Source organism: Monomorium pharaonis, chromosome 4, assembly GCF_013373865.1.
Source record: "Monomorium pharaonis isolate MP-MQ-018 chromosome 4, ASM1337386v2, whole genome shotgun sequence".
In the NCBI taxonomy this organism is placed as follows: domain Eukaryota; kingdom Metazoa; phylum Arthropoda; class Insecta; order Hymenoptera; family Formicidae; genus Monomorium; species Monomorium pharaonis.
This window is the reverse complement of record NC_050470.1, coordinates 3254819-3266948: the sequence shown is the minus strand read 5'-3', so window position 1 is coordinate 3266948 and position 12130 is coordinate 3254819. Positions and strand designations below refer to the sequence as shown.

The 12130-nt window shown below is 37.5% G+C and overlaps 1 protein-coding gene across 5 annotated transcripts in view; it reads right to left on the bottom strand.

Annotated features, from left to right (window-relative positions):
- Window positions 1-660: 660 nt before the first annotated feature.
- The window catches only part of LOC105831984 (phosphatidylinositol 3-kinase regulatory subunit alpha), a 67328-nt gene continuing 55858 nt past the window's right edge, over window positions 661-12130 (bottom strand). For all 5 annotated transcript variants that reach the window (XM_036286399.1, XM_036286400.1, XM_036286397.1 and 2 more), the window contains 4 exons: window positions 11872-12119; window positions 11498-11674; window positions 11217-11402; window positions 661-10954 (listed from right to left, as the gene is read on the bottom strand). In XM_036286399.1, the coding sequence (XP_036142292.1) occupies window positions 10660-10954; window positions 11217-11402; window positions 11498-11674; window positions 11872-12119 (906 nt within the window). In that variant the 3' untranslated portion in view covers window positions 661-10659. The remainder of the gene's footprint in view (window positions 10955-11216; window positions 11403-11497; window positions 11675-11871; window positions 12120-12130) is intronic.

The window sequence follows — 12130 nt, the reverse complement described above, 5'->3', positions numbered from 1 at the left end:
ATGTCTCTCCCGGTCTCTCCCCGTCTCTACCTGTCTCTCGCCGTCTCTCCCGATCTCTCCCGGTCTCTCCTCGTCTCTCCCGGTCTCTCCCCATCTCTCCTCATCTCTCCCGGTCTCGCGTCGTCTCTCCCGGTCTCTCCTCATCTCTCCCGGTCTCTCCTCGTCTCTCCCGGTCTCTCCGGGTCTCTCCCCGTCTCTCCCGGTCTCTACCCGTCTCTCCCCACTAATAATCGACACTACTAATAAAGTCTGACTACTAAAAATCTGAGTTATGGTGCCAAATTGTTTTTTATTAGTAGTGTCGCATCGCAAACAGTTTTGTTTGAGTAAGAATCACACAGTAAACGAAAAATATAAATTAATAGTAAATATAACATTTTTGGCAAGAGAATCTAGTGTTTTTTTACTTGTTTATTTTAATGGATTTCTTAAAATCTTAATTTTAAAATCTTTGTCCATACTGTTATCTGTTCGGAGAAAAATTATTATATATTTATTAACATTTAACTTCATTCTATGCATTATTATTATTATTATTATATATATTTCATTTATATGCCGCAGTATGATTTTCCTTTGTCATCAAATCAAAAGTAAAATTGAAGGGAAAGGTGATAGTGGTTTCCAAAAGGAGACACTAATAAAGAAATACACGATAGATTATAAGTAAAACATATTAATCATATGCAAATATAAATGATCTTACATGGTACTTCTAGCAAATAAACGATACAATATGAAGATGACCGTTGCGCAAAGAAGCGAGTAAACGTTATACCATCAACTTCACGCGCTCAAAAGGCAATCTCACCAGTTATCAGCTTCGCGCGCTCCTTTCAATTCCGATCAAGAATCCAATCAAAATCTCGAATTCACAAATCAAACTTCAATTACACACTTCTTCTTCACTCATTTCACCATTACTTCAATAGGAATAACTAGTTTTCGAAATTAAATTACCCCGATCGTTTTTCTCACATTTTAAATCATCTGTTAAAAATTTCTATTCAATTAATTTTTCTAATTCGTGTGAAATAATTTTAAAAAATTGTATAACTTTTATTTTTTTTTTTTTTACTTCTTGAGAATATTCAAAATAATTTCCTTAAGCTTCTTAAGAATGTGAAATAAATGAAGAAGCGGTGTATAATTCAATCGTAAAGATTTCTAATCACTTACGTTCTTCCGCACATTTCTGCGTGGCACGACACAATGATCCACGATTTTCGATAAAATTAATCTCGCGGCGGGGTAATCGAAGAGACGGAGCTAACAATCGCGCTGCTCGTCTAACTTTCGTTGAGAAAGATCGCTTTGCGCGAGAAGGCGCCACACGATTTATTTGTCTCCCTTAATCGTAAATCCTGATGCGAGGCTGGACGTATCGTCTAACTACGAGATCCTGGACAAAATGTGAAAATTGACAGTCGAGGTAATCGCAAGAATGGACGTTTGCTAGGACGAGAGAACAATTTGTTAGTTCGGTCTCCTCGATTGAACCTGGCTGATCCGTATTCCGCGGAAAAAAGCACGCGGAAATCATAAATTTCTGAAAGATATCAACAGCGTCACGACAATCGTATTATTGCTAACGAAGCTAAAATTGCAAAACTTTTTCGCGGATCGATGTACGTGTGTATCGTGTTTATGTGTATGTGTGTATGTGTGTTTGTGTCTCCGGGCGAGGATGGGTATGTGTGATAAAAGATACAAAAGGATTGTCCGAGTGTGCCGAATTCCGCGAGGATCGACTGAATGAGCGAAATTTTCGGCCGCACTGTTCGGCGAACGGTGGTATCCTACGGTGTTCGATACTATATTAATGGTAATTACGGTAATAATTTGTCCTTCATCAGCGTATGTATACATGGCGTGCGTAATAATAAAAGTTTTCGCATTCTCCGTAATCGCATGCGTAATCTGCCTACGTGTATACACGCTCGATCACAATATATTTTACTTGTTGCCTCTGTACATTCATGTGTGTATGTATATATGTGTGTACATGTATATATGTTATGTATATATGTACGTATATATGTGTATATGTGTACGTACGCGCATACACAGATGCCCAGATCGATTCGTGATCATACGTGAGTGAATCTCGATATATAGATATACACATATCTATCCGTATGCGCGTACTACTTTAATGTGATACATACACTCTCTCAATCATTCTTTCTCTCTCTCTCTCTCTCTCACTCTCACACTCACTTTTTTCTTTCTCTCTATCTTGCACGCGCGCGCGCGCGCTTATGGCATTATAATAGTAGTATATATTTTTACATGCAAAAACAAAAGTTTTTATCACAGTGGGACAGCATACGTTCGTTAATAATGTAATATTATGTCGACAACTTTTGCGTTTACGCCCACGTCTCCGTGCTCCCTTACAACTTTCGCACCCGGCATGATCCTCCTTCATACCGGCATCCGCATCATTGATTAATGATCGATTATTATCGCCTTGCAGCAAACGCCCGTTTCACATTCGCACGTTACGATCGATCGGCCCCGCGAGATTATCCGACCGGATGATTATGAGGAGAGAATATCGATGAGAGCGATTTTATATAATCAATTAATTATATTATGTATCGCTAATTGTGTGGTGAGAGTGTATATTTAATTAATTATATGAAATCGTTCGATTAGCGCTCATTTTGCGGTTACAATCGTTAGATCTACAATAATTACATTGATTTATAGCGGATTCGCATCGGTTAACTTCAATTTCTACGTTGCTGTGCACCTATCTTTCTTCTCTCTTTTTTTTTTAATTTTCATCTTTGTATCAATCCTTTGAAAAAAAGTTTATCCCGGTGCTGGACCGACGCGAGAAAATTTCATTATGTCATTGTATACAAATACGCACAATTCATACACAATTTGATTATTATCGTATCTTTTTTCTCTCTTGCTGCAAGGCTATCTCTCATTCCCTCCCACTCACACGCATCTACAACAGCTCATTAGATTCATCAATTCTTATCACTTATCGTTTTATCGTCAGAATCAATTATGTCAGCCTATTGTGAAGTTTCGTGACCATCCGGCTGTCTACTTTCCGCTTCTCGTCAGCAATCCCTCATATTCGTTTGCTTGTACAAAAGCTAAGGCAAAGTTTATTTTCATTCACTCTCTCTTCGTTTCTTTCTTTCTTTCTTTTGTTAATTCTCAGAGATCACAATGCAACACGCGAAGGCGCGCTGGTTGACGAAACATTCCTTCACGTGGTCTCACACGCTCGTATTTAGGGCCAGCCCTTCCTTCATTAAACCGCGATTCTCTCACGATCGCGTCCTTTTATTTATTCGACTTCGAGCATTGGGGGGTACGCACCAAAAGGCCAGGCTCACGCACATATTAATATCGTCCGGCTTAGACGGTAATGGTCGCAATTCCTTCAAATCGAACGCAACGCCAATTAATCTCCTCAAATTGACGCGACACGGGTCGCGATTCGATGTCGACGCAAAATCGGCCCGACGAATCGCGCGATCAACGTCGCACGCATACGTGCAATAATAGTTAAGTGTGATCAGATAAAACGCTCGTTCTAGCGCTTGTCAGATATCAAGAAGGGCTTCACCGAAATTTAATCCACCGCTGTTAATATTTTTCGGCCACTTGAAAATTTAACCGCCAAGACAACCGTCCTCGCGCACCTAACTATTATTGCATCATGCCATCATGGGGTGACGCACAGCTCGATCGCTACCTCGACGTAGCATTCTTCACGGACCGGTCCTGCCGAAAACATTCACGCCACTGAAGTACCACTCTCACTCTCGTCTTCATCTCCTTTTTTCCGTTCTTTGTACAAAAGAGCAATCGGCTCGGATATCATAGAACGACGCCGCCTCCGTGTCCGGCTTTCACGAGAAAAAAAAAATAGTAGAAAGAAAATACCACTCCTGTTCCGCGATCTAAATACATGTCTCATGTGTGAGGAAGGAGCACATATATACTTCTGCCTCGATTTAATCCAGTTCCTTCTTTTCACAGTGTGACTGATTGAAATTTCTAATTTTGACGATTTCAAATTTTTTACATTACACAATGACTTGACATGGCTTCCGGGCAGCCGCGTGTGATATTTTCTTACACTTATACATAAAATATAATAATGTATAATATATAACAATTAGAGAATAAATTTTTAATTACATTAATTAAAAGTGTCAATTATTTTTCCTTTTTGGAACAACCATTAGGAGAACTAGATTGGGGGCGAGAAGATGAAACCTATCGAAATTGTACTGATTTTTTAACAGCGGCTTATCAGCGCTTGATGATTATGATTCCCGCCAATCGCCTTTTTCACGATCATGATAGGCACGCACACGCGATTTTTGTTGATACGAAACAACGGCAAGATTCTTTCAAGACGCTTCGTCATTTTTATTCCCTCGAAATATTCGAAAGATCGTTTTCAAGATCATCCGAACAAGCTCATTCGAGACATGTCTGTTGTCCTGTTCCGAAGAAATGCCATTTTACTAATAGTATCGATTAAAAATCTGGATTATTTATAATTCAAATAAAAAAATATGCGTTAAATTAAAAAGCTCTCAATATTACGTTTCACTAACGTAATTTAGAAAACAAAAAAATTTTAACTTTGTTTGCAAAATATTTATCTCCGGTAGAAGTTTTCTTATTTCTTAGGATTTCTAGTATGTGATTTCAGATTTTTTATCGACACTATGTAATCTTCTGAAACGGACTTTGATTAAATTACGTAGCGTTAATGGTGAATTAGCACTGGTAGATAAATATGTCGAAAAACTTCGTTGTGAATTGGTATCGTACAGAAAATAAATAACGGCAAAATTTCTTTGTAAATAGCTATGAATGGTGAAGAAATACAGGGTAGAAAAAATTAGAAGAAGAAACGAGAGTTTTGATAAATACTGCGCGAAATTTTTGCTAGGTGAGTCTGAAAGAAAGTTCTCACAGTATCTTGGTGAGAAAAGAAAATGATACATCATTTTCGACGAAATGAATTTCGGCGAAACTTTCTCGCGCACACGCCAGAAAAAAACACGGTAAAGATATCACGTATTTCTCTATCCCGAATTTATTTCTATAAGGCGGAGCACGTAATTCGCGCGAATTTAAAAAAAGCTAGATCAAGCTCGATCGTTCGCAATTTAGGATAAAAATTATTACGCGTACAATCGAAATCTATCAAAAATATTAAAAAACCAATCTGCACAATCTCAAGACGGTCGTGTCGCGAATCGCTTCGATCCTTTGATCTTGGGCTTTTTGTTGGCGACTCGATCCGGCTCAATTTGACTCGACACTTCAAATCTTGTGGGATTTGTTGGTATCGCACGTATGTGTGTGTATGTGTGTGTGCCTTATTCGACACGCTCATCCGAAAGCCTCCTCGAAGGAACTCACAATCGACGAGACTCACGGAGTTGCGTGATTAATACAACATGACGCTTCATCATGTTTATATATGTATGTGTATACATAATATATGTATATATATGTATACATGTACGCACGAATATATTATAAATAATCAATTAAAGGTTTGCTTTGAAAGTAAGTAAAAATATATATAGATATATACTCGATATATATATATTTTTTTCGTTTTCCTCTTTTCTCTCTCTTCTTTTCATATCTGCACCATATATATTTCTCGACGCACAACATATCGCATCTATATAATATTTATATATATATAATATATATATTTATTTATATAGCTTCGTTTATTTATTTCGTGTGTATCTATTCCATGAGTGTTTTGTGTGTGTGTTTGTGTGTGTGTGTGTGTGTAAAAATTCATACTGTGCACGCACGCACCTGTATAAATGTAATATTTCCCACTGGGAAAGCAACGACGAGTGCGAGTCGCGATAGATAGATTTCGAGAAAATGACTAAATAATGCATTTTCTTTTGCATTCAATTTTGCTTTCCGCATTGCGGAATTTTTACGCTCGCAAAATATTAATATAAATTAAGGAGAGAACATAACACTAATAGAGACATTCAAATTCAAATTAATTTCTTAAAACAAAAAAATAAAAATTAAAAAATTATCTTAACATTATAATGAAAATTCCTCATAATTCTAATTATATCTTGTAGCTATACATGAGATTTCTGATTTGTAAAATTTATTTTCATAAAAATATTAAATTTGAGTGCATCTGAGAATATAAAATATTAAATTTTATGTTTAAATATGTGTGATAGATATACTTTACGTAGTTTTTGCCTGTGTAAAATTTAGAAAATCAGAGAATTTTTGTCTATACATTTTTCATTAAAAATAACATAAAAATATATAGATATAATATATTACATCTAATTGTTTAATTTAATTATATTATTATTATTCATATTATTAACATAACAAATGTAATATTAACACAAAATAATAAATGTAATTGCATCACACCATAAGATTTTATCGCAAATCGTACTCGTCGGTCATATTTGTATAACCCGTCCTTAACACTATAAAAGAGTCGTCCATCGTCGTCGATTCGTTTCCTCCGTACTTTCCTTTACACCGGAAGATCAACTCCCACAAGAAAAATCGCAAAGAGATTGCCGTAACTCAATAGAATTCGATAAGTTCTCACTACTGTCCATCACCGAAAGACTCGATTAATGGCACACGGCATTTTGCCCTACGGCAAAAATTAATTACGGCCCGACAATCACGAGAGCGTTTAAAACTTCAGGAAACGAGAACGATCGCAAATCCGTTACCCGAGATACAAGAAGTTATTCGTCGTTGCCGCGCTGCTCTTCAGAGAGCACAAAATACGAAACGTATAAAATAATAAAAAGCGAATATGCCTCGAAGAGGAGAATGACACGACGAGAGACGCGAGGACGCGAAGAAACGAAACGAACGACGACGGACGACAAATTGGACAATCACGGTGGTAGCGAGCCAGGCCGCTTGCCTCTCCCGCTTCCTCTTTCCTCCTTTTCTGTATAAAAAATCTTAAACTCTACCTAAATCTACGTTCTATTCCGAAACGTTCGAAATGAGCAAACGAGAGCCTTTCGTTCACCGATTACGTTTTTCTCTCGCGCGACGTTTTTTTCCTTCGTCGCTCTGCGCTTTTCTTCAGAATGAAAAGGGAGACGCCACGCCAATCTTTCTCGCTCGGTCACCTTTCCGTCGCGCGATACGTAGAAGATTATAAATATAATCGTAAAAGTGATAAACGCGTACAAATGAGAAGCATCGCGTTCACATACTCCCACATCTACACTCAGCATAATTTAAAATTACTTGCAAATCGTGTACATTCGTGTTTCGAAACAGAATATTTCGCATTTACATTCCTCTTTAATGCATCTGACGTTAAAAATGGTTATCCGATTTTCGACGTGAATAATGAATAATCGAACGACCGCGTTCAACGCCAGATGTGTGATAAAAATCGACCTTTATTCGGCCACATGTTTGATAAAATACTTCAACAAGATTTTTCTAAACTCGACTTATGACTTTTTTAATTTAAACAATTCCTACTTACTTAGACATAGCAAATAGATAAAATTGAAAAACGAATCAGACGTTGAACAAGGAACATAGCTGATTCTCATTGATGATCAATACTTATTCGATTTATTCTATTCAAATAGAATCCGTTGATTCTCAACTCCCTGTTCGATTATGGTAGCGCGAGAAGAACTTGAGGAACCACCGATCTTATTGAACGTGAAACGTTCCCGATACACTCTCGCCATTTACCGACCGCTCTGTAAATGTGAGATTTCTCAGGCACGCATCCGTGCGTTTTTTTATTTCGATGGTTCAGATCAGAACGTAACGAAGAAGGCCGATTAAAAGAAAAACCCAGTATAAAAGAATAATGACGACGGATGCTCTATCGACACACAACAGAACGACAAAGGATAAATGTAGACGCTTTCGATTCTTATTAGAATCTTAAAAAACATTGTTTACGTTTCAGAATAAAGACTAGCATCGTTCCATTGTGATTCACCAATTAATTTTCTCGCACTTAGCTTTTTTTCTCAATTTTAGTTTTTATTATGCATTCTTAACTCTTGTTGCGTTCTGATCTTTCCTCTCATCGCCGGTATTTTTGAAACCGTTCAAAGCTAAAATGGACCTCGACAGCGAGAAAGACCGACTCGACGCGTTAATCGCGAGGACGTACATTGAAGTTTTAGTAAAAAAGAAAACTCACGGATATTCGAAAAAAGACAGGGTATAGAAAAGGAAGAAAAGAAAGATGAAAGTGAGAAATTAGGGACAAAAGCGATCAGAAACGACAAATGCGATAACTTTTCTCCCTTCGCTCACAGACAATCCGAAAAAAATCACAGACAATATATAGATATATATGTGTATATATCTTTTCTCACAAATCTGCTTGGCGTAACGTCTGAAATCTAATGTATAAAAAAAGCTCTCTTTCTTTCTCTTTCTCATCGAGGAAACTTCGTCGCGATCAGCTGCGGAACGCGATCGAGAAAGGACAACGGAAATATCCGGTCCATCTTTGTGATTAAACTCGAAGATTTGGCTACAAGAACTGAGCGGGTCCATTTTTTTAATGATTTGAGAAAATACAGTCAGACATGTTACAAGTTAATACGTAGGATATATGACAATGTTCGAAGAAATCCTGTGACCTTAGTCCTTTTCTATTGAAAAAGATAACCTCGCGAGATTCTTGCAGCCAATTTTTCGGTTACTATAAAATGGTATAAAGACGGTTTTATGTGAATTTCACTCGACTACATTCTAATATCACTATCATAATTCAGCATATCGCAAAAAAAAGACGCCGGCGCCATCTTTATGCGAATCGCAGCACGCGTCTTTCTTGGAGCCGCGAACGATGTTCGCATGAGAAGCGATCGGGAATTTCGAGCAAGGAAGCAATCATCTTTCGATTTTTGAATGGCCACGTTTAACCCTTAAAAGCCTAAAATGATCGTATTTAGGTACAACATCATTACAATGAAATTATGCAAATCTTGATTCATACATTTCATATAACATGAATTGATATTAATTCATATCAAATACAAATTTTATAGGAAGAAATAAAATGTATTACAAAAAAATATATCAAACAACAATGCATGATAGATTAACTTATTGCACAAAAAATGAGTGTCATTTGTGGAGGGTTCGCAACAAGATATGACAACGCAGTAAGCCTTGTGACTACTTCAGTGACTGAGTTATATAATTATAGGAATTCAAAAGATATTAAGCTTTTGTAAATAATTATTATAATATTTTAATTGCCTTTTCTAAAAAGGGCACGATTTATACTACATAGGCAGCTATGTAGCTAAATAATAATGAATATTACTAACTCAGTTAGTTTTAAACTAAATAACCGCCCGATACGAGCTAATCGATATTTGGGAAAGATTCAGGCTGTTAAGGGTTAGACGATTATATGACGACTACCCTGATTACCTAAACAATCTACGCGAACGAAATGGACCTCGCTATCCCGGTCGCTGATCCGACGGCGTGTCTTTGTCATGCCAACGTTTCCGAGAGGATTAATTTTGCATGATTACAAGCGTCATAATCAAAAACGCTTCTGTTCCGAAAAACAGAATATCGGTGACGATGGAGACGCATACCGCCACTATCCTGCTATAGTGTCGACGCAAACCTTCGACTCTCCGCGTTGTGAAAACCCTGAGGAAGAGCCGGTGACATCCGTCGCGTTGTTGGTCCTGTTAGTCGAGAGGTTCCCAAATATTTTTAATCTAACAATCCTTTAAATCTGATATTTTCTTAGCGTTCCTAATAATGTTGACAAAAACGTGACTACAAAACGTCCATCACGCATTATTAATCACGCATGTAGAAAATACAAGTCAAGTCTCGAATCTTCTTTCGCGCTTAATCATATTTTTGTCTTGTCACATTTACGGAACAAAAACGTTCAAATAAGATTCAAAAAATTCAAGAAGCTTTAAGCTTTCAAATAATTTTTATATACATCAATTTAAAAATATTTAAATATTTGTTTTAATATTTATAATATACTTAACAACCAATAATATAAAAAGGTAGTTTAATTTTTCTAGAATAATCTTCCAAAATGTTTATTCTTCTGCTTCTTACTTCTGCGTTTTTTTAAATATAAATCGCGTCTTTTAATCATGTCGCGACGCACCATTTGGGAACCTCAGCATTAGTCGAAGCGATCATTATTGTATCACAATAACGCGTGTATATCTAATTCTATCGCTAGTATCTCTTACGATTACTATTGTTACGGTTATTACGCGTCGTCAAAGTGTTCCGCGCTTTTTGGAGATCTTGCGACCTACTTATTGATGATGATTAAGCAACCGTTACTATAGACTGCTCGCTTTCACGATATCAATACGCATGAAGAGTTGTTTCCTCTCACTGTAAAATACGCATAATTATTGTACGCGATTTTAGGAAACGTTCCAAATGAAGAAACGTTCTTTCTCCGGAGCGGAACGTGCTCGAACTTGTCAAGGAAGGCTCGCGCGACGCAATTAATCAGCCAATCGCGTCGGCGAATAATGCTTGTTGCAGCAGAACTCACGTGTGGGTGTGCGCACATGCGTGAACGTACTCAGATTCGAGCGTATCCTGATCGCGACGCTCGACAGGCCAATATTATGTGTGCGGCATGATGAGTTGATTCTCGTGGAGCGGTCGCGTGTACGGCAATTGATTCTGAATGTGAATCTGCAGCTGCTTCTGCTGGGCTTGCAGTTGCGCGAGTGCCGCGGACGGCGCAAATGCGGGATAGGCCAGAGTGGTGGTCAGGCACTCGTTATGCTCCTCCAGAGAATTTTGGGCATAGTGTAGCACTAGGTGTTTCAGGGTCTCGTGAATATTATACGGCTCGGCGAAACCGTAGCCGCGCTCGGTGGCATATATTATGCAATGCTGTACCGTGCCATTGCACCTGTAACATCACAACTCTCGAATAATATACAGCAATCACGAAATCGTCTCAACCATCAATAAAATGTAAATGTTAATTTTTTAAATTGGATTATTTAAATTCTCGATAAAAATCTCGAAAAGAGAATTAATCTTTGTTTTAAACAATTTGCATGTTATTATTATCTGTTATAATCTCGCGCGGTATCTGTATAATTGTTTATTCTATAATTTATTCTTGATTCAACATATACGTCACTTGTTTCAAAAGATAGAGTACTTACATTATAGAAAGTGCGTACTGGCCCGTTCTTGATCGACGGACGAGGAAAGTACCATCAGGCCGGCCCTTTAGAACATGATCGGCATCGGTGCGAGAACCTTGCAAGTAGAGCCACGTTTTCTCGTCAGAGTGGACTGCAAAATCCACCTCCTCTCTGTTCTGCTTCATCCCATTCTTCTTTAACCATCTGCAACGTTCAAAAACGCAAATTAAATTGAGCTCCGATGTAAATAAAAAAAAGAAATGTCCGATCCACAGTCCGAGTAAAAACGGAATACGTACAGAGAATGACGATCCTTTTGTCGTACAAGTAATCCAACCTCCGATCTCAATTTGTACATTTCTCTTTCGAGGGTCCTGCAGTAGGCGTTTTGTTGCTTCAGACTCTCATCCAACTGTTCCTTGCTGTCCTCTAAGCCCTTCAGTCTTTGCTTCAACAGTTCTGAGTTGTCTGTCAAACTAATTATTAAACATGATAACACGCTTAATTATCTCAATTTTATTATTTCCTATACGATCTCACAAACATCATTAATGTAATTACAATGAAACAATGCGTTAAGACTGCAAATTTCAAGTTTAGTTTTTATAAAAATTTAAAATGTAAAAATTTTTTTAAGAGAAAAGATTAGCACAAAAAACAACAAAGCACTCACGTTGAAATCTCATGGGGTTGAGCCTCCTTTTGAAATCTTTCTTGCAGTTTCATTTGTTCCTCAAACATTTTGATAGCCTCGGTGAAGGCTTCCAATGCCTGACGCTTCAACGTAACTTCATTGGCCGTTTTTACGTATAATTCCGAACAGTTGTGATACTGCCGAATCGTATCAATTATTTCTTTTTCCAACTCCAGAAACTTCTGCATGACCTTTGTCATGTCAGTCGAATTTGCGATCTCCTCATCCTATTTTTTGA